The sequence below is a fragment of the Neltuma alba genome, unplaced genomic scaffold (assembly GCF_004799145.2).
Source record: "Neltuma alba isolate B1F8T4 unplaced genomic scaffold, ASM479914v2 tig00013555_pilon, whole genome shotgun sequence".
Lineage (NCBI taxonomy): Eukaryota > Viridiplantae > Streptophyta > Magnoliopsida > Fabales > Fabaceae > Neltuma > Neltuma alba.
Genome location: NW_021637761.1, coordinates 88,332 through 112,395, shown reverse-complemented (window position 1 = coordinate 112,395; position 24,064 = coordinate 88,332). Strand labels below are relative to the sequence as shown.

The 24,064-nt window shown below is 30.5% G+C and overlaps 2 protein-coding genes across 2 annotated transcripts; both read left to right on the top strand.

The window, feature by feature from the left end:
* Positions 1–797: 797 nt before the first annotated feature.
* Positions 798–1,572, top strand: LOC114738181 (TMV resistance protein N-like). Its single transcript, XM_028926202.1, has 2 exons — positions 798–1,463; positions 1,564–1,572. Exons 1-2 carry the CDS (start codon positions 798–800, stop codon positions 1,570–1,572), a joined length of 675 nt encoding a protein of 224 aa, XP_028782035.1.
* A 1,947-nt stretch (positions 1,573–3,519) lies between these two features.
* LOC114738180 (TMV resistance protein N-like) lies at positions 3,520–22,691 on the top strand. Its single transcript, XM_028926201.1, has 4 exons — positions 3,520–3,632; positions 10,090–10,740; positions 15,894–16,943; positions 22,598–22,691. Exons 1-4 carry the CDS (start codon positions 3,520–3,522, stop codon positions 22,689–22,691), a joined length of 1,908 nt encoding a protein of 635 aa, XP_028782034.1.
* The last annotated feature ends 1,373 nt before the right edge of the window (positions 22,692–24,064 follow it).

The window sequence follows — 24,064 nt, the reverse complement described above, 5'->3', positions numbered from 1 at the left end:
GAAATATCATCCTCGCTTCGAACAGCAATTAAAGAATCGCAAATTTCAATCGTCATTTTCTCAGAAAACTACGCCTCTTCGAGGTGGTGCTTGGATGAACTTGAAGAAATAATGGAGTGCATGAAAGTAAACAAACAAATTGTTCTACCCGTTTTCTACTACATAGATCCCTCACATGTACGGCATCAAAGAGGCGCTTATGAAAATGCATTTACTGAACATGAATTGAGGTTTCAAGGAAATGGCTTGAAGGTACAGAATTGGAGATCAGCCTTGAAGAATGCTGCTGAACTATCTGGCTATGATTCGTCCCGTTATGGGTAAGCCTTTGCAAAATACTATTTAATTCTCAACAGTTGATATATCAGTGTGTGTGGCTGGCTATCTAATTTAGACCTTGAAAAACATTTGTCTTCGCTTTGTAGAAATTAGAGCATGTTTTGCATCACAATGTTTAATTGGTAATTTTCTGATATGATATTCCAACAGTTTCATACAGGATCCTAAAAGTTTCATGTGGTTTATCGGTAGATACTACATTTATCTAATAAACGGCTTGGATTAGGAGTCATTGCATTGTATAACACATATAAATATAGGACTTGTTGATCAGCTATTTCGTTCCATCTTCTTGTTCTGATACATTCTTTTTTCTTCTTTGATTCAGTACTGACTCTGAGCTCATAGATGAAATCGTCAAATATGTTTTGTTAAAAGTGAATGATATCTATCCTAGTGAGTCAAATCGTCTTGTTGGAATTGATCAACATGTTGATCGTATTAGATCATTTTTGGAAATGGAGTCAAAAGGAGTTCAAATCCTCGGAATTTGGGGCATGAGTGGTATCGGTAAAACAGCCATTGCACGAGTTGCATTTGAGAAATTCTCTTCCCGCTATGAAGGCTCTTACTTTTTAGACAATGTGAGAGAAGAATCACAAAAGCATGGGCTGAAATCTTTAAGAGAGAAACTTATTTCTAAACTGCAAGAGGAAAAATCCACTTTCATATGTAGAAAGCTCATTAGACGAAGAAAAGTTTTTGTCGTGCTTGATGATGTGGGTTCTTCAGAACAACTACAGCATTTGGTTACAGATGGAATTCATTGGGGACCTGGTAGTAGATTCATTGTAACAAGCAAAGACAAGCAAGTGCTAACTGCTGGAGGAGTTCATTCCATACATGAGGTCAAGGAATTGGGCCCTAAAGAATCTCTTAAGCTTTTCAGCTTAAATGCCTTCAAAAAAAGCCATCCTAAAAAGGGATATGAGGAACTTTCAAAAAGGGCAATTGGTTATGCCAAGGGCCTTCCTCTGGCTTTAAGAGTTGTGGGTTCATCTCTTTGTTCTGGAGATAGAGGAACATGGGAAAGTACATTGAGAAAACTTGAGAGGTACCCTCATCCTCAAATTCAAGATGTGTTGAAAACGAGCTATGATGGATTAGATGATGTGCTAAGGGACGTATTTCTTGACATTGCTTTCTTTTACAAAGGAGAAGATAAAGATCATGTCATAAGACTACTTGATGCCAATAACCTTTTTGCTGCTTATGGAATAAAAGGACTTTTAGATAAAGCTCTTATATCCATTTTAAATGATAATGTAATACAAATGCATGACTTAATTCAAGAAATGGGTTGGGAAATAGTTCGCCAAGAATGCAAGGAAAATCCTGGAAGACGTAGTCGGTTGAAGGACTTTGAGGAAGTGTATGATGTGTTAAAAAATAATAAGGTATGGGAAAAATATCTTATCTTCTCTTTGCAAATGATTTTTGTACAAATTGCAGCCAGATGCATTTTATTTACTTTTCTTATGAATTTGTTTTATTTTTCAGGGAACTGATGCCATTAAAGGCATAGTGTTATATGCTTCTCTTTTTAATGATGTACGGTTGAATGTTGACACCTTCAAAAATATGACTAATCTCAGAGTCGTCAAGTTTTACTCTTTCTGGCATGTGAGATGCTGTACTGTTCACCCTCCAACAAGTTTTTTGCCGTTCTATGATGAACTAAGGCGCCTAGGGTGGGATGGATACCCATGCCCATATCCTGAGAAACTTGTTGGGCACTCTGTGCCCAACAACCATGCTGGGAAACTTTGCAAACTAGTGCAGGTAGATATACTCGTGTCTTTAGTTAGTTGTCTTTTATTCAAATTCTAAAATTTCCCCCATTTCTAATATCTCTCGTTTAATTGCTTCAGGATTATGCGAATTCTAAGAGAATGAGCCTTGGCAGCTCAAAACAATCAATGGAGTTGCTTGATTTCAGAAAGGCACAGAGAACTGAATGGGAGGATATGTGTTCTTGTCAAGGTTTTTGTAACGTCAATTCACATGTCTTGTCTCTTTCCATGATTGCTGCTGTGAATTTAGGTCACTCCAAAGGTTCAGAGAAACATCACAGTGAGAGTAATTTCGGATCTCTTATAAACTTTGATGTGGGTTTATGCTTTAGTGTGAGGGTATTTTCGTCGTCATCCAAGGAAATGTCAGAGTTGGATTTAGTAACTTCAAAATTCGAAATATTGTGCTCATCATCAGTTAGGGGTGTCAGTGAGCTAAGAAGGATCACACATGGTGATTCAAGACTAGAGATTGTTCCCCTAAATGAGTTATGTTGCCTGAGATTTTTTGAAGAGCTTAGTGTTTCTGATTGCAGACGAATGAATCAAAGCCCAGAGCTGCGCATGCTATTTGACGCCTTACTTTATTTACGAGAGCTATTTATGACTGGATGCAGTGTCTTCTTTAAATCCCCTCAGACTATTGGCATCTCTTCGTCATTTAATTATTTGACGGATCTATCTATACAAGAAGATCAGGCACTAACGTGGCTTCCTGACGCAATTTCCGTTACGCCAGTGCGGCTTGTACTCGCCAGGGTTACATTTGAATCGGTGCCGGAAGACATTCTGGATGTTGCGGAATTGGTTGGGCATTTCCTTCGCGGTCCCCTGGACCATGCTTACTTCTTCTCGAATCAAGCATTTCAAAAAACTTTAAGAGAGAGTTTGTTATGTCAGTCGAGTGGCAGAGTTCCAAAGTGGTTCAAATATAAACAAACAACGGAGGCTTCCATGGCAATGCAGCTTTCATCAGCTACTGATGAATTGTCGGGTTTTGTTTTCTGCACTGTTCTTCCCCAGTTCGCCTCAAATGAAATATGTCGAACTCGCTTGAAATGGTCATGCTACTTCGACGATGGTGAAAAGCTTCAAGTATCATGGGCATTATTTTGTCCCGCCACAGAAGAATCGAGCTCTGCAGATAGCGTTTTTCTGTGGAATGACCCGCACCACAGTGAACGCACTGTAAAAGGACTTGCAACAAGATCAGGAAAAGGTGAGGACGTCCCAAAGGTCTCATTTGAATTCCATGCTGGTACTTGATCAAAGGACTTGTTATTATGACAAGGGTAAGGTAGCCAAACATGAGTGCTTGATCAAAGGATGTGGAATCCATCCAAGATATGCGTCAGAACAAAAATTAGAACTTGCCTCTGGGTTAAAGATGGAGCTTCCTGAGCCTGTTTCGTTTATGTGCCCAGCTTTTCATGTGACACAGATTATGAGCGAACCGTCAAGAAAGCTGACTCGGCATTCACCATTTCAGTCATGGCGGAGGCAAGCGCTGAATAGGAGCATTCCCTCGCCTTAAAATAACACCTGATACTATTTCCTTCTATTACTTTATGGTGCATATGTACTTTTGTGCCAACTTTTGTTTCTTTAAATGCAAGGAGTACTACGTCCTATTTTATGATGCATATATTTTATTTATTGATTGCTGGTAAAAAAAATTTATTTATTGATATAATAAGCCCCACTTTTTTAAAAGTTTATCCTAATCCAGTGGATTTAATAAAATCAACAAGAACTTATATAGGGAAGTGAAAAATAGAGTGAGACTTTATAATAGAAGTGGTATGATACATTTGGCACGTAGACAAGTCCTTTATAGAGTGCAAAAGAGAGAGAGACAGGTGGATTTATGTGCTTGGCATGTTAAGAATTGGCAGTGCGTTTTCTAAACGCAGTTAGGATATTAAGAAAAACCCTCTTCCATATTCAGTCCCATTCCTATTATCATTTTCATCCCTACTTCATAGCTGAGAAGCAGTGAACCTGATTCTTTAAATGTTTTAAATGATGTGCGCTGGCAGCATCTTCTGATTTGTTCTTTCTTATGCTTAATTGCCACCTGATATGGTTTATTTGCTTTACCTTTATTACTTCTAATTATGCTTATTTTATCTAATTAAATCCCATTTCTTTTGTTTTTTTTTTTATGTTGAGTATAGGAATTATTGTATCGAACAAGACCTGTCCGAAGCACTATGGGCCTCCGGTTATTTTATTATAGGATACTGAATATTAAATAATAAATAGAATAGAGAGGAGAAATGATTTTTTGTTTTTATTTATAGGATACTGAGAAAAAAAATTTATATTGATATGCAATTTTACTTTTTATTTATTATTGTGTTGATTTTGTTTACTTGAGTTATAATGTGTATTAAATAGGGATAAAGTTATAAAGTTATTAAATTTTAAATGAAAGTTAATGAAATTTAAATTTTTTTTTAATTTGTGTGAATCATGAAATTTATTTATTTTGGTTTTTGTAAAATATGTTAAAAATAACTTGTAAATAAAGTTTTAAATAAATTTTCAAGAAAATTCCAATATAGACTCGCTATTTTTGTGAGTGATTAACATTTTTGGTTAGTGAGTCTGCTCCCCAAATGCGCTGAAAATGTGTCAGGATTTCTTTCCTGTTTGTCCTTTTGAAAAACTTGTTAGCCCATTGATTGGCAACGGTTCAGAGGCAGCACTGCGTCTATACCTCAAATTGGACTGAAAAAAAAAGAAAAAAGAAAAGGAAGTGCCATCTTTTTGTCATTTTTCCTCTCTTATACGTCCTCTGTTCTTTGTGTTGCTCTTACCTTTACATGTCACTCCTCTCTTAATATAAAACATATTTAATTAGATTCAAAAAATTAAATAAATTAGTTAATTATAATAAATATCACATACTCTTTCGGTCCTTAATATAGGACCCAATTATTGAGTTAGTTTTAGTCCTAAATATAATACATATTTCTTATATTTCTTATAAATATCACTAAATACATTGGGTGGAGACATGAACAATGCATCTGAACCTCCGAATAAGTCTTCCATCCTACATAACAGGATAGGTCATGGGGTCGTTAATGATAACCTTCAATCACTGTAATAACAACTTAAACACAACAATTAACAATAGCCAACACTACTTCGAAATTTAAATAATACAACTTACACCAGTCTTCCATCCTACATAACAAGACAGGTCATGGGGTCGTTAATGGCAACCTTCGATCACTGTAATAACAACTTATGCACAACAATTGATAATAGCCAACATGACTTCGAAATTTAAATAATAAAACTTACACAATAGCCAACTGTTGCTCTGAAACTGAGAAGCGCCTCACCTAAATATGCCAGTAATAGATAATATCAATATGATATACCAAGAGAGAGAAGCTCGCCGGCGGTGGGGTGCGAAGGTCATTGATGATGGAACCCACGAGGCTCGCTGGTAGTGGGGTGAGAACCAAAGACCGACGGACCGTGCACGAGATTGGAGGCGTCCGACCAAAGACCGATTGAGTGCGGACCAGAGACCAATGGAGTGCGAAGCAGCAAGCGACAATGTACCGAGCAAACACTGACAGACCTCGCCAAAGATTGAAGCTGTCAGAGCACACAAGGATGAACACGAACGAGACGGCAGTGGATTTCACGACGATGAAAACCGAAAGGAGTTTTTCTCTCAATCATGTGCTTCGGTTTCTTTCTTTAATCAGAAGGGCAAGAAAGTAATTGCACGTTTCAAATTTTTTGCTATAAAGTCCCTTGGGACCTCATATACATTTTATGATTTCATGGGACCTTTCAGTAGTAAATTCTCTTCTGTGGGACTCTACAGTAATTTTTCCTTTTAATAAATTGCATTATCTAAGATAGCTGAAGATTTACTTATAATAGGAGTATATTTTTTAATTCATTTTAATGGAATTTGAATTATTTATTTATTTTTCCATCTAAGCCTCCTATTGATATACTATTTAATTATGATATTTTTTATTTAATATAATATATTCAAATCCCAATTAAGATATTATTCAAATGCAAAATTAATTATCAATTTCTTTATTTGAACCTTCATTTGAAATTGCATTTATTTATAATGTTTTCTATTTAATTCAATCTATTCAAATCTCAATCAACATGCTACTTAAATTTCATTAATTGAATATATTCGGACCCTATAATCTCATACCCAAACTATTTTCAAACGAATCGGATATTATAAGTTTTCAAAAATATAGTTAATTGATGATTGATTTCAGTAACCAACTGGTGAATGTAGGACATCTTACCATCCATTTTTTATTATAAGAACCTTCTTAATATTTTATAATATATTATCATTTTTCTAAAGTGTAAACTTTTTATCCTAACTAACTACTTACCTTTATTACTTCTAATTATGGTTTTTATATCTAATTAAATCTCGTTTTTTTTTTTTTAAATGTTGAGTATAGGAATTATTGTATCGAAGACTTGTGCGGAGCACTACGGGCCCCTGGTCATATTTATAGAATAAAGAGGGAACATGCTTTTTGGTCTTTCTTTATACAATACTAAGAAAAAAATTTTATATTGATGTATACTTTTATTTTTTATTTATTATTATGTTGATTTTGTTTACATCAGTTATAATGTATATTAAGTAGGGATAAAGTTAGAAAGTGGTTAAAGTTTAAATGAAAATTAATAAAATTTAAAATATTTTTTGGTTTGTATGAATCATGAAATTTAAGTTTTTTTTGTTTGTTTGAGTGAAACATGTTAAAATAATTTATAAATAAAGTTTTAAAAAAAATTTCAGGGAAATTCCAATACTTTTTTTTTTTTGACCAGCAAGGAAATTCCAATATCGACCCGCTATTGTTGTGAGTGATTAACATCATTGGTTACTGAGTATGCTCTCCAATCAATCAATCAATCATCAATTATATTCTTGAAAACTTGTAATACCCGGTTCGTTTTAAAAACGGGTTGCGTATAACATTAAGACATCTGAATATATTTAATTGATGAGATTTGAATAATATTTTGATTGGGAATTATGTGTATTGAATTAAATGAGGAGTATCATTATTAAATGAGATTTCAATTTGAGAGTCCAATGAAGGAATTAATAATTAATTTTGAGTTTGAATGATATCTTAATTGAGATTTGAATATATTGAATTAAATGGGAAACATCATAATTAAATAGTACATCAATTGGGAGGTTAAATAGAAAAATAAATAAATAAATTTAAATTTTTTAATGGTCTTCTTAATTTTTGAATATCTAATTCGAATCTCTAATAAAAAAAATTAAACTTCTATAAAAAGTGAATATAATTTTGAGCTGCCTTAAATAATACAATTTATTATCATTTAAAATTTAATCAAATATTTTAATTCGTGTATCGCATATGGAAGAAATCTCTAGTTGCACTGAAAATGTGTCAGGCTTTCTTTTCTGTTTGTCCTTTTAAAAAAATTGTTAGCTCATTAATCGGCAACGGTTCAGAGGCAGCACTGCGGCCTTATGTTATCTATGTTACTCTTTTATGCGTCCTATGTTATCTATGTTACTCTTTTTAGCCTTACATGTCACTCTTCCAATCTTGATTATAATAGATATCACGTATATTTTTTAAAATATCATAATTATTTTTTTAATATTTTCACTCCTTCTCTTACTTGATTATGATTAAGAGAGTATTAGTAAGGTAATATAAAAAAATGATAAATATGAAAAAATATATCTTATATTTAGATCAAAATTAACTCAACAATTATGTTTTATGTTAAAAAGTGAAGAAGTATTAGAAAACTGCAGTAAAATAATTTATTAACATTATATTTTTTTCTCAAGAAAGACCAATAATTTCATTCATAATGAGACTTAAATAATATTACAAATTTTGGCTAAAGTATGCATTTATATTTTAAGTTTATATCAACTTTTAGTTTAATTTTTTATTTTTGAAAATATATTTTTAGTCCTTTAGACTTAATTAATTTTATTATAGAAAGTGTTGATTCTGTCATTCTAACATACTTCCTCAGTCCTAATTATAAGATCTCATAATGTAACGTCTTTCTTTTAACCTCTCAGAGTACGCATTTATAAACGTTATGGTTCAAACAGATCTATGAAAACAAGCCCATGGATTTAAAATTTTAACATAATTACTGAGGTTACTATTTACTGTTTAAATTTCAAAATTTTTGCTGAACATGTCCACAATTTATACGCAATTTACAAATATAAATTTAGAAATATTTAAAAATAAATCTTTACTTTTGTCAACAATTTATATGCAATAATGATGAAACAAACAATTTTCTTTGCTTACTTTTATAATCGAAAAAATATATAATTAACATCAAAATTTTATATTCAAATATTTTTAAAATAATAAATATTTTAATGATTACCAGTATTATTAAATTTATACTCAATCTAATATGAATAATTAAAAAGCCGATCACTTAAAAAGTTAAAAGGTTACAAATTAAAATATTTTTTAAATTACTATTTTTATGAATATTCAAAAGTAAATCATATAGAACCGCATGAGACAATTTAGCCATGTGGAATAATTGTCTTTGACGGCACCTTTAATTAGATTCTATTTTAAATATTTTTTAATTTACATATTTTAAACTAAAAATTAACATGTGAGTATTTAAATGCTGAATCATCATTTTAAAATTGCTGAGTCAACATTTTTTTTCTAGTGAGATTTAACAATGTTAAATTTCAAAGACTAAAAATATAGTTTTTAATAAATTGAAATTTGATAAACTTAAAGAATTAAACGTGTGCTTTACTCCTGAATTTTCATTTCAGATTCTTAGAGAAATTTTTTGCCCTTGTGATGCACAGATAAGCATATTTAATTAGATTTAAAATTTTAATAAATTGTATTATCTAAGATAGCTGAAAATTTACTTATAACAGGAGTATATTTTTAATTCATTTTAATGGAATTTGAATTAGAGATGCAAAATATATAGGGAATAGATGAAAATTTGAAATTATTTATTTATTTCTCCATTTAAGCCTTCCAATTGACATACTATTTAATCATGATACTTTCTATTTAATTTAATATATTCAAATCCCAATTGAGATATTATTTAAATACAAAATTAATTATCAATTTCTTCATTTGAGCCTCCATTTAAAATTGCATTTATTTATAATGTTTTTTTATTGAATTCAATCTATTCAAATCTCAATAAAGGTATTATTTAAATTTCATTAATTAAATATATTTAGATCTCATAATATTATAGCTGACTCATTTTTAAATGAATCAGGTATTATAAATTTTTGAGAATATAGTTGATGATTGATTTCAGTAACCAACTAGTGAGCATACAACATCTTACCATCCATTCTTTATTATAAGAACCTTTTTAATATTTTATAATATATTATAATTTGTCTAAAGTGTAAAATTTTTATCCTAACCAACTATAAAAATTCATCACTAGTTAACTGAGATTCTTTAACTGATAATTTTTATTCAAGATACTTTGAAGATTTTATAAAAATATTTAATTCAATTATTTTTTTAATGTAGAAGAGATGTAAGATAAAAAAGTAAGAAAAATTAATTAAAAATATTAACTCCAACTCTCATTTTTTCAAATAAAACTCATTAAAATTTTCAACTCCTTCATTTTCTTCATGGCAAATCGAATTTTAATTTACGTAAAGGTAAAGTAGTTATTGAAAATTTATAAAAGAAAATCAGGAGGGAGTGTACAAACGCACATATAACTGGAACATGAGAACGTCATAAGTCCTAATAAAGTGTGATGGAATGATCTATTTGCAACATGCATGTTTAAAATACTTCCAGCCTCCTCTTTTTTGTAAGAAACAATCCTCATATCTCTAAATATAAGAAACAAATTTTTTTTCTGTCATTTGCTGGTGGATTTGGTGTCGAAGAAACCTCTTCATATTTGAAGAGAGGACAGTTACCAATGAAGCTATTATCGCTAACTCCATTGCCCTTTTAGATAACCTACGTCAGGCTCGGTGTAAATTCTCAGGTACTTCTATACCAGGAGCATCTTCGCATGGTGAAAAGCATGGTTGGCGACCTCCACCCCAGTGTTGGACAAAGTTGAATGTTGATGGGGCTTTCTCTACTTTCGGAGCTATTAGTGCATGCGGTGGTCTACTTAGAGATGCTACTGGTCTTTATATTCGTGGGTTTCTACATAGACTTGATGATGGAGATGCCCTTCACGCGGAGTTATGGGCATGTTTGCATGGACTTAAACTTGCGTGGGATGGAGGTCATCGTCAAGTTATTCTAGAATCAGACTCCAGTAGTGTTTTGGAACTAATTTCGACTCACCCAGATGAACATCATGATGATTTTCGTCTGCTTAAAGAGATCAGAGAGATGCTGGATCGGGACTGGGAAGTTCAACTTCAGCATGTGAGCAGGATGCATAATAGAGCCGCTGATTTCCTCGCGAAGGAGGGTTTAAAGGCTATTTCTGGTTTTCATTTGGTTGTCCCTGCACCTGTTAACTTGTTGCCTATTTTGGATTCTGATTGTAATAACACTTGCAATCGTAGGGGGCTGATGTAAGACTTCACTTTTGATATCAAAAAAAAAATTTCCCTGAAATTTTAAACTAATATTTCCACTTTCACTCTCATTAAAGATATGTTATTTATTATGTCTCTCCAAGAATAAAAGCCAAGAATCACAAATAAAAAAGCTAATTAATAAGCTCCCCCCACCCTCCTTGTTCTCCCTATGTTGGATGATTTTAAGTAAAGCCTCCTTCTAATAATTTACGTGTAGGTTGAAGCCAGTGTAGGGTCAATAAATTGTTTAGTTGGTATTCATGAGATGTTTCTTTCCGACTGATAGAAGAGGCTACATCTAACAAAATTGTTGTAAAATTTGAAGAAGAGAAAAAATAGAGAGCAAAATTCATTTATTTATATATCCACTCGATAATAACTCAATTGAGTCTGAAAACTTCAGTAAATATTTAGGATTAATAATCTTAACTATACCAGTCTGATATATTCGCGAGTAAAACTTTTCTGATAAATAAAAGAATGGAAAACAATTAATTGTTAACGGATATGATTTTTCTTTTTTTTCCCATCACTTCTTTTTTTTGGGTATTATCCAGACAAAATTTATCAAATTTACCAAAGGAATTAATTACAGGAACAGGGAACAGTTTCATTACAGAGTCTCTTCAAAATAAATAAAAAACTTAATAATAATAACAAAAATTCAAGGGGAAATCACAAATAAAGACCCTCGAATTAGCAAAATCACTCTATGGTCACCTGAATATGCTAAATTACTATGAGGGACCCGGTCTCAAATTGTAATTATGAAATCATGGCCAAATTACCAAAATACCCCTCTTTAATTTAAAAAAGAAAGCCACTGCCTCACCGGAATCCGGCCACCGGCGCCGGAGCTCCGGCGCCGGCGGCCGCTTCCGGCCATTGTCGGCGGCAGGACGTCGGAGTCCGGCCGTCGGAGCTCCGGCGCCGGCGGCCGCTTCCGACGGTCTTCCTTTGTTTTTTTTTTGAAACTGTTTTTTTTTTAAATTGGGGGAAGTGAGGTTGGGGGGATTTGATCCCCCAACCTAATGCTTCCCAAAATAAGGAATGACCATTGAGCCAACAAATTTTTGTTAACATTATGATGCAAAAAAAAATATAAGTTAACTCATTTACTCTTGTTCCAGGTGATAACAACAATACATTTGGAAATAACAAGTTCTGATTGTAAAATAACACATCTGGAATAAAAATTTAACAATATGTTTTTTTTATAACAATAAATTTTGTTGCAGGCAATAACAACAATACATTTAAAAATAACAAGTTCTGATTATAAAATAACAAGTTTGGGATTAAAATTTAACAACACGTTTTTTTTTATAACAACACACTTTATTTCAAGTGATAACAACAATACATTTAAAAATAACAAGTTCTGATTATAAGATAATAAGTTTGGGATTAAAATTTAACAACATATTTTTTTATAACAACACACTTTGTTTTAAGTGATAACAACAATACATTTGGAAATAACAAGTTCTGATTATAAAATAACAAGTCTGGAATTAAAATTCAACAGCACCTTTTTTTTATAACAATTAATTATTTTATACTTTTGGAAAATAAATTATTTATAACTTATAAAAAGTACTTGTAATCTATTTAATTTGCTAAAAAAATAATTTTTATCTCCAATTTATAATCAGAACTTGAAGTATAATTTTTTATAGATTAAAAATACTTTTTTATTGTTCAAATTTATAAATAAAATTTAGGGAAAATGGCAACACACTTTTTATTTTTTTTTTTAAATTTTTAATCTATATATCTATACAACTTATTATAAATCAAACTACTTCTTATAAATTATAAATAGTACAATTTATTGTGGATTAAAAATACTTTTTGACTGCTTAAATTTATAAATGAAATTTATCTCTAATTTATAATTAAAAATACTATTTTATTCTTTATGTGAAATCTATCTTCTTCTTTTTTCACTTAATTTTTTTTGTGCTTTTGTACAAAACTGTCGCATTGAATGGGAAACAAGAAAGAACTCGACTCACAAACAATTTCATTATGTTCAATTACAGCGTATCAGTTGAGTGATTCCAGAAATGAAGAGCGATAATTCATTTCATGTATCAAACAGAGCCTCAATCATCAACGAATGAAAGGGATTCTTTGCATCTTGAACGCCAAAGCCCCACAAAAGATCAAACAGAGCATCAATCATCAACGAATAAAATTAATCTCAATTTTAAATTAATAATTATATAATTGGACAAAATAATTAATATAATCATTAAGTAATTAATAATTAATCAGAATAATCAATTATACTTAACTATAAATTATTTATAATTATATTCTAATTTTAGAAAATTTTATTATTATAATTTGAATTTTATAACTATAAACATTAGAATTGAAAAATAAATAATCTATATGTTTAACTAAAAATTTAAAAGAATATTAACATAAGATTATTATAATAATTTATCATTTATAGAATATTATTATTTATAGAATAAAGAATAAAAACTACAAAGACCTAATTAAAAATAAGGTAAAACAATAAGGAGCTGATAAAAAGAAAAGAATTATAAGGACCTGATTAAAAAAAATGTGAAATTATAAGGACCTGATAAAAAGAAAAAAATTATAGGGACCTAATTAAAAACCGGTTGAAATTATAAGGATTTGTATATTTATTATCCCTTATATAGACCACCTCTTTATATTCTCTAATGTATAAGAAATATGAACTATTTTTTTTCTTCTTGGGAAAAAGATAGAAAAAGGACACATGAATTTCATAATCCCCAAATAGTTTGCTGAATTTGAAAAATCCCAATTTGGTCTCAAGAGACAAAATTGGGATTATCATGTTAAAAGAAAAGATCAAATTGCCCTTTATTTTATTTATTGTTTTTAAAATACCAAAACCCCCACTAGCCGGCAGGTCAATCGCCGAAGCTCCGGCGGCGGCAGTCACCGGAGCTCTGATGACCGGCCAACAATTGGTCATCGGAGCTCCTGCAGTAGGAAACAATTTTTTTGAAAATTTTTACAGCTTTAGTACAACGATTAACAACTTTTGTAACGCTATTAACAACTTCAGTATAACAGTTAACAACAGATTTTCTAGGAAATTCAACAAACTCTGGCAGCCGGAAATAATTTTTTTGAAAATTTTTAAAATTTCAGTATAACGATGAACAGCTTTTTGTAACGCTATTAACAACTTCAATATAGTAGTTAAGAATAGGTTTTTTGAAAAATTTAACAAGCTCCGGCGGCCGGAAACAATTTTTTTGAAAATGTTGACAACTTCAGTATAACAGTTAATAACTTTTGTGACGTTATTAACAATTTCAGTATAGCAGTTAACAACAGGTTTTTCAGGAAATTCAACAATTGGTCGTTGGAGCTCCAATGGCTAGAAACAATTTTTTTTTGAAAATTTTTACAATGTCAATATAACGGTTAACAACTTTTGTAACGCTATTAACAACAAGTTTTTCTAGAAATTCAAAAAATAGCATTTTTACAATTTCAATAATGCTGTTAACAAGTTCCGTAACTCTATTAATAACTTCGATATAGTATTTAATAACATGTTTTCTTAAAAATTCAACAAAATGGCAGTTTTACTACTTTAGCAGCAACTACTTTTTTTTTTTGGAAAATATTTTACAACTTCAATATAATAGTTAACAACTTTTGTAATGTTATTAACAATCTCAATATAACACTTAACAATAAGTTTTTCAAAAAATTCAAAAAGTAACATTTTACAACTTCAATAATGTTGTTAACAAATTCTGTAACTCCATTAACAATTTCAGTATAGCATTTAATAACAGGTTTTCTTAAAAATTCAAAAAAAAATGGCATTTTTATAACTTTAACGACTAGTTTTTTTGGAAAATTTTTACAATTTCAATATAACGGTTAACAACTTTTGTAATTCTATTAACAACTTCGATATAGCAGTTAACAACAGGTTTTTTAAGAAATTCAAAAAGTAGCATTTTACAACTTCAGTAATACCGTTAACAAACTCAAAAACCTATTATTAACTACTGTACTAAAAATGTTAATAGAGTTATAAAAGTTGTTAATCGTTATATTGAAATTGTAAAAATTTTCAAAAAAATTGTTTTTCGCCGCCGTAGCTCCGATGACCAATTGTTGAATTTTCCAAAAAGCCTGTTGTTAACTGATATACTGAAATTGTTAATAACGTTACAAAAGTTGTTAATGATTATATTAAAGTTGTAAAAATTTTCAAATTGTTTCCGGCTGCCAAAGCTTGTTGAATTTCCTAGAAAACCTGTTGTTAACTGCTATATTAAAATTGTTAATAGTGTCACAAAAGTTGTTAACCGTTATACTGAAGTTGTAAAAATTTTCAAAAAAATTGTTCCCGGCCGCCGGAGCTTATTGAATTTCTCAGAAAACCTGTTGTTAACTGCTATACTGAAGTTGTTAATAGCATTACAAAAGTTGGTAACTGTTATATTGAAGTTATAAAAATTTTCAAAAAAATTGTTTCTGACAGCCAGAACTCCTGTGACCAATTGTCGGCCGGTCATCGGAGCTCCGGTGATTGCCATTGCTAGAGCTCCGACGACTGACCAGCCGACCAGTGGGGGCTTTGGTATTCTAAAAACAATAAATAAAATGAAGGACAATTTGGTTTTTTCTTTTAACATGATAATCCAAATTTGGTCTTTGGTCTAATAGACCAAATTGGGATTTCTCAAATTCAGCAAACCATTTGGGGATTATGAAATTCAAATGTCCTTCTTCTGTCTTTTTTCCTTTCTTTTTTCTTTTCTTTCTCTTTTGCCAAAACAAGTCAATTTTATTAATTTCTTTCAAAAGTACAAACACCAATAGCCAAAGCCATAAACAAAACAATGACTCAGCCTATTTCGCTTTGTAGAAATTAGAGCATGTTTTGCATCACAATATTTAATTGGTAATTTATGATATGATATTCCAATAGTTTCATACTGGATCCTAAAAGTTCCATGCAGTGCACAGGTAGATATTACATTTATCTAATAAACGGCTTGGATTAGGAGTCATTGAATTGTATAACGTATATAAATATGGGACTTGTTGATCACCTATTTCGTTCCATCTTCTTGTTCTGATACATTCTTTTTTCTTCTTTGATTCAGTACTGACCCTGAGCTCATAGATGAAATCGTCAAGGATGTTTTGGTAAGAGTGAATGATATCTATCCTTGTGAGTCAAATTGCCTTGTTGGAATTGATCAACATGTTGATCGTATTAGATCATTTTTGGAAATGGAGTCAAAAGGAGTTCAAATCCTCAAAATTTGGGGCATGAGTGGTATCGGTAAAACAGCCATTGCACGAGTTGCGTTTGAGAAATTCTCTTCCCGCTATGAAGGCTCTTACCTTGTAGACAATGTGAGAGAAGAATCACAAAAGCATGCGCTGAAATCTTTAAGAGAGAAACTTATTTCTGAACTGCAAGAGGAAAAATCCACTTTCATCCATAGAAAGCTTGTTAGCCGAAGAAAAGTTTTAGTTGTACTTGATGATGTGGGTGCTCCAGAACAACTACGGCATCTAGTTACAGAAGGATTTCACCGGGGACTTGGTAGTAGAGTTATTGCAACAAGCCAAAACAAGCGAGCACTAATTGCTGGAGGAGTTCATCCCAATGACATACTTGAGGTCAAGAAATTGGACTTTGAAGAATCCCTTAATCTTTTCAGCTTAAATGCCTTCAACAATAGCCATCCCGAAAGGGGATATGAAGAACTTTCAAAACAAGCAGCTGCTTATGCCAATGGCCTTCCTCTAGCTCTGAAAGTTTTGGGTTTACATCTTTGTTCTTGTGATAGAGAAACATGGAAAAGTACATTGGGAAAACTCGAGATGTATCCCCATCCTCAAATTCAAGATGTGCTGAAAATGAGTTTTGAGGGATTAGATGATGTAGAAAGGGACATATTTCTTGATATCACTTTCTTTTGCAAAGGAGAAGATAAAGATCATGTCAAGAGGCAACTCGATGCCAATAACCTTTTTGCTACTTATGGAATAAAAGGACTTCCAGATAAAGCTCTTATATCCATTTCAAACAACAATGTAATAAAAATGCATGACTTGATTCAAGAAATGGGTTGGGAAATAGTTCGACAAGAATGCAAGGACAATCCTAGGGGACGTAGTTGGTTGAATGACTTTGAGGAAGTGTATGATGTGTTAAAAAATAATAGGGTACAAGAAAGATATCTTATCTTCTGTCTGCATGCAGATGATTTTTGTGCAAATTGCAGCCAAATTAATATCGTTCACTTTTCTTATGAATTTGTTTTATTTTTCAGGGAACTGATGCCATTAAAGGCATAGTGTTATATGCTTTTCTCTATAAAAATTAATATTTTAAACCTACTTAATTAATTGTTATACATTTTCACCTATACACTCGTTTATATGATAAAAGAGGGAATTCTGATACAGAATCTACTTAAATCTTTCTGTAAGGAAAAAATGATGAAAGAAAAAAAAGAAGAAAATTAAGGTTAAAAATAAATTAGTAAAGTACTGAAAGGATGAGCAAGTAGGAGAATTATAATAAGATCTTAAGAAAAGAAAATAATTAATTTTGATAATAGTAGTTTTCATTTCCTGTCTTAGAACTTGTTATTGTATACTATTCAAATACTATTAAGATTTTTTTAATAATTATATTTCTTATTTAGAACTTCATAACAATTTTTTTCTACGAAGAAAAAACTTAATTTAAAAAATAAGCATGCACAGTTGCACACGCAGTTGCCATTACCAAGCACCAACTCCAACCCAGCCAAACCTTCTTTACAATTTTTCCTTCTTTTTTTTAAAAATTTTTTTTGCCCCCCACTCAAATAAAATAACATAAAACCACCTGATGGCTTCCAGCCCGACCCTGCTTTATTGACTCCAAGTCAAAGATTGCTGGTTGATGATAGACATCAACTAGAAAAAAAATTGTGATGTAAAAATATATAACATGTATTTTTTACTTTGAGTTTTATTAAAAAAATATTTGGATAAAATCAAATCGTGGTTTGAAGAATAGCTTCTAAGAGAAAGTTATTTTTTAGAATAGATTTTGTAAAAAAGTGATTCTGATAAAGTGAAAGTATTTAGATAGTTGTTTTTAAAAATACTTTTTATATGTGCAAATTATTAAAAAAAAAATAAGTTTATATGATAATTATATAAAAAATAAATTTTATAATATATTTTTATTTGAAGTGATAAATTTGTTAATAATATATTTTTTGTCAACATAATAAGTAATATATAAAAGACGTAATAATAAATAATTAATATGTGTATATGTATTTATAAATATAAACATGTTTTTAAAAAATGATTTTTTTGCCAACTGGAAAATATTATTTTATCTTGAAGATTTTAAACATAAAATCTCAAGATTTTTTTTTGCAGAATTGAATTCGAAGTTCATTGTATAACAAGTGATGTGATAACATTTTTTTCTCAATTTTTTTCTCTCTTCTTATTTTTCCCTTCCCAATTCTGCTTCCCATACAAACGGATTAGAGAAATTTTCTTGACAAAATTTTAATGGGTTAATATAATTTTTGACCATTTAAGTTTGTTTTTATTTTGTTTTAGTCCCTCAAATGTTAAATCATAGGCTTTTGCTCCTTAGATTTCTTTTCATTTAAAATTTTAATCCTTATAATTTAATAAAAATCTGATTAAAACTTGTCATTTAAAATTCAAATTCAAATTTTTAATTTTAAAAAATGAGGCTTTCACCATTTACACCAACGCCTTAACGGCACCCCACCCCGACGCTTGCCTTTGACTTCTCTCTTTTCGTCCCCACTCAAACAAAATAAACATAAAAACCTGGCTTCAAGAGCGCCGTGTCCCCCCTTTAAATTCTTTTTTTGGACAGGGACCAATTGCTGATTCTGTAACTTAATTTTACACGTAATCGGTAAAGTGGTTTACTCATTAATTAAGTAGCGAAAATTTCTGGGCTAACATTAAAAATCACATTTTGAAGTGTTACTCATAATAATGCCTCTAATCCTTAATATAAAAGCTAATATACAAAAAGTTAAATTTAATCATAAATATAATACCATATTTCACTCGGTTCCCGTTATTTATCGATACTAACAATATTAATGGTATATGTTAAGAGAATTGCCATCAGAGCACAATTTCAATCCAAATGATTCAAGACAATATTTTAGAAAAACCAATACATATTTCTAACAACTAACCAATTTAATTATTTTTCTTAATTTATTCAAATCAGTTAAATAGATTTTATATTAAAAATCGAACGTAGTGTTTTTGTGCTTTCAATTTATTACTACTAAGATTTCATTGGACAAGGGACGAACATGTGGGTGGGGTGCAAAAAAACATATTAGAGCAAGGCAAAGAAAAGAAAATATGTATGTGCTCAAAAATTTCCAGTTCTTTGGTTTAATTTGTGCTAGTAACCAAAGGTTTTATTTAATCACCAATGTTGCCCTTCGAATCAACTGGTGCGGTGACAACCTTGCTAGTTGTATTTGGGTGCTAAGTAAGTTATTCAAAGAAGGCCTTTGTTTGCCTCGTAGGATTTTTATTTAAGGAGCCTTATTCTTGTTGGGCTTGACCCCTTTGTTTTCACCCAAAAAAAAAAGAAGAAGAGAGCAGAATTATATTTCTTATTTAGAACTTCATCACAATTTTTCTAGATCACATTACGAATAAAAGGAGACTGAATTTATCAAAAAAAAAAAAAAGGGAAGAAATAGGAGGCGAGAAGGGAACTTTACCGTTTTATCATTTTCCTTACGGTTCAGTTTCTTCCACTTTTTTATTCTTCTTATTAAATTAATTTTAAATGGTTCAAATTTAATATTACATAAAAAATTTTATTTCAATATCACTTAACAAATAATATATACAAAATAAATTTAAATTATTAAGATTTGGTTTGAACCGTTAACATCTTTTTACGCATTTTGATCTATGAATGTATTTTGATGTTTAAATTATTTTAATATCAGTTGAGCGGAGGGATAAAATTTAGGAAAAATCCCAATTAAATCCATCTGAAATAATGAAATTCCAATTAAGGCTTATACTTTTAACAAATTCCTAATCAGGGCAAGAGGCCTAATTAGGGATTTTCAAATGTTGCTAAAAGACCAAAATGCCTCTTTATAATCAAAAAGGAAAATTGAATGTAGGTGTAAGCCTAATTTTAGTTTTAATTATTCTAGTAGATTTACTAATGAGGATGTGGTTTTTCTTAGACTTTATGTCAAATTTGTATTTTGTACTTGTGAATGTTATGTCAACTCTAGAATTTATGGCCTTTTAGTTATTTTTTATATACTAAAAATTTGATATTGAATAAATCTTGGAGACCGAAAAATTGAAGATGAATTGATGAGTCTCAATGTAATTTTTGAAACAGTAAAATTAATTTTGATAGATATTCAAGAATTTCATGAATCTTTTATTTGATTTTTTCTCGCACAAAAAAAAACTTTGATCCTGTTAATCTTTGACATTTGAAACCGTAAAATTTTTATTAGTTCCCATATTTTTGTAATTCTATGGATATCTAGAAATTATGTATTTTTTTATCTGTACTCTTCAATTTTTTTATTGGCCATAATCGTGATTTTTATTTTTTTTTATATGATAATATTTTTGGCCAAATTTTCATATGATAATATTTAAAGAAAAAACATGTTAGTCAAATTCAATTAAAAGAATTAAAACTAAAATTAGGCTTTTTAATTACAGAGGGCATTTTGATCTTTTAGCAACATTTAGAAATCTCCAATTAGGCCTCTTGACCTAATTAAGAATTTGTTAAAAATGTAGGTTTAAATTAGGATTTTTACGCATTTTGATCTATGAATATATTTTATTGTTTAATTATATTTTTCTCTTTTAGACCTTCCTATGCCAATGAAAATAGTTAATTTAAAAAATAAGCATGCACAGCTGTACACGAAGTTAGCAAGTAACAACCCCAACCCAACCAATCCCCACTCAAATAAAATAATATAGAACTACTTGATGGCTTCCAGCCCTACCCTGCTTTATTGACTCCAAGACAAGGATTGCTAGTTGATGATAGACATTAGCTAGGGAAAAAAAAAAAGTGAAGTAAAATACTACCTCCGATCTTTAATATAAGATCTTATTTGATTTTTATTTTGGTCCTGAATATAAGATTTCAATTCACTTTGTCTCTCATATTTATACATTTTTTTTCAAGATAGTCCTTCTAATAATGATAGTTCTAACTAACAAACTTGATTAGCAAGGATATTTTTGAAAAGACAACACATATTTATTACAAATAACTAACTTAACTTGTTTCCTTAATATACTCAAATTAGTCAACTAACTCTTATATTTAGAACCGGAGGTAGTATATTACATGTTGTAGTTTTTACTTTCACTTTTATTAAATATAGAAGAGAGATGAGAGAGATGAGAGATAATAAAATGTAACATTAAAGAGAATTTTTTTTATTTTTTAAAAAATAAAATAGGAAATTCTATAATTTTAGGACTATTTTAATGACTAAACTTCTATTTTTTTTATTATATGAGAAAAATTAATCGTCTTGTTATATTATGAATCAAAAGAAGCATTGCAGAAGCCAACTCACGCTAATAATCCAACCAACCTTCTTCCAATCTCTGGTACTGACCATATTTTATTTAAATTCAGCATTAACTTTGACTGGTTTTATTTTTTTTATTTTTCCCTCCTCTCTATAAATCATTCACTAGATATTCTTTAACTCATTTTTTTCTTGAGATTCATGTGGAAGATAATTTTTCATGAAGTTTCTCTTTTAAGCTTTCTATTGGTAATGTTGTTGAACTTTACTCTCAGAGAAAATTTCATGAGAAAATTATAATTTTGAAAAATTAGAGCATTCACCATTAATTAAAATAAAGATAAAACCGCGTAATGGCTTGTTAGACTCATGGGTGTTGCCTTTCCCCTCTCCTCATTTTCTCCCCATCACCATTAATATTGTTTTTAATATTGTAATTTATTGTGTCGTGGAATTCATTATTACACTGCCTGTATTCATATATCATACTAGATTATAACAAATTTATAACCGTTGATCTTTAATATTTTATAAAATTATTATTATAATTTTACATAAAAAACGTATATAAATTTACAAAGTTGAAATTTGATTCGAATAATTTAGATCCTTAGACTAATGTTAAAAAAATATCTTATGAATTAGATTTTTTTTTAAAAAAATTTCTTACTACAATTATAAGGTGTTCGAATTAAATTTTAATAATTTAAATTTATATGCACTTTGTTTTTTATAAAGAATAATAATAATACTAAATCCGAACTTTTAAAATTTTAAAGAGAGAATGACATAAAAAGAAGTTTGAAATTACTAAATCCTAAGTAAGAAATTTTTACAAAAATATATTGTCATTATATTTTTATTTGTAAATGTAGTGTTGTCAAAATCTACTAAAATGTTATTATTTGGAATTTAGTAATTTTAATTTAATTTAATTTAATTTTATTTTATTTTTAGAATTTTCCTAGTTACTAATGGTAACTGAGGGGAAAGAGGGAAAATGAGGGGAAAGAGAAAGGGGACAGCCGAAAGGGGAAGGGAGATACCCAGCTTTAGTTGACTCCCTGTCAACAATTGATTCATAAAAACACGGATATTGCAGAAGCAAACTCACAGTAATTATCCAATAGACCTTCTTGCCATTCCTGGTAGTGATCATATTTCAAATCTTGAGAGCTATTTATCATTATATTTTACTTCTGCATTAACTTTGAAAGGTTTGGTTTTTGTTGCAGAGGAATTGGTGCACTTTCTGGAGAAGAAACTCGTTGCTCCGTCTTGAATCTCTTCCTCTCCAACCATAGCTTCTTTTTCTACTTCTTTCGATGATTCTCAAATCAAACACAATGTGTTCATCAGCTTCAGTGGCAAGAACACTAGACGCGGTTTTCTGAGTCATCTAATAAAGGAACTACGTCGGGAGAACGTCATAGTTTATGTAGATGAGAAATAGCTCAATGATGTTTGGTGATACCTCAAACATGATTGCATCTAAAAGAAAAATACATATGCATATAAAAAAAAATGGCTATATTTTAAAGTGAAAAATTGAATGAAGAACAATTCATTGTGAGTGTGTAAGATTTTTGCTTTTTCTTCCCTATCAAGATTCCTTTTTCTTTCCCGACAAACTGTCAAATTTAGCAACAACAAAAAGATTAATTACAGAAACAGTTTCCTTTTCTTGGTCCCACTCAAATAAAATAAAATCAAAATCAAAATAAAAAGACCTGAGATGGCTTCTAGGCACGTCCCTGCTTCTTCGGTCTTCACCAAGTCATTTTTTAAATCTTAGTCGATAGTTGACTCTATGCCCACGATCGGTAATTCGCTACATAAAATTAAAAACACGGATTGCAGAAGCAATCTCTCAGTAATGATCCAACCAACCTTCTTGCAATCTCTGGTAGTAATCATGGTTCAAACCTTGAGAATCATTTATTACTTTATTTTGCTTCTGCATTAACTTCGAATGGTTTAACTTTGTTGCACAACAGAATACTTGCTGCAGTTTCCGGAGAAGAAACCCATTGCTCCAGTTTTGAATATCTTCCTTTCCAGCTATGGCTTCTACTTCTTCTTCTTTTGATGATTCTCAAATCAAACACGATGTGTTCATCAGCTTCAGTGGCAAGGACACTAGACGCGGTTTTCTGAGTCATCTAATAAAGGAACTACGTCGGGAGAACATCATAGTCTATGTAGATGAGAAATTGAACAGAGGAGAAGAAATATCATCCTCACTTCGAACAGCAATTAAAGAATCGCAAATTTCAATCGTCATTTTCTCAAAACTACGCCTCTTCGAGGTGGTGCTTGGATGAACTTGAAGAAATAATAGAGTGCATGAAAGTGAACAAACAAATTGTTCTACCCATTTTCTACTACATAGATCCCTCACATGTACGGCATCAAAGAGGAGCTTATAAAATGCATTGCTAAACATGAATTGAGGTTTCAAGGAAACAGCTTGAAGGTAGAGAATTGGAGATCAGCCCTGAAGAATGCTGCTGAACTATCTGGCTATGATTCGTCCCGTTATGGGTAAGCCTTTGCAAAATACTATTTAATTCTCAACAGTTGATATATCAATGTGTGTGGCAGGCTATCTAATTTAGACCTTGAAAAACATTTGTCTTCGCTTTGTAGAAATTAGAGCATGTTTTGCATCACAATGTTTAATTGGTAATTTTCCGATATGA

What these genes read in the sequence shown, in the direction of transcription:
- LOC114738181 (XM_028926202.1), top strand. Translation starts at nt 798, where the DNA reads ATGGAGTCAAAAGGAGTTCAAATCCTCGGAATTTGGGGCATGAGTGGT.
- LOC114738180 (XM_028926201.1), top strand. Translation starts at nt 3,520, where the DNA reads ATGGAGCTTCCTGAGCCTGTTTCGTTTATGTGCCCAGCTTTTCATGTG. An exon ending in TGCAATCGTAGGGGGCTGAT is followed by an intron (nt 10,741 to 15,893) that starts GTAAGACTTCAC and finishes TCTTTGATTCAG; the next exon opens with TACTGACCCTGAGCTCATAG. An exon ending in TTGAATGACTTTGAGGAAGT is followed by an intron (nt 16,944 to 22,597) that starts GTATGATGTGTT and finishes TTTTTGTTGCAG; the next exon opens with AGGAATTGGTGCACTTTCTG.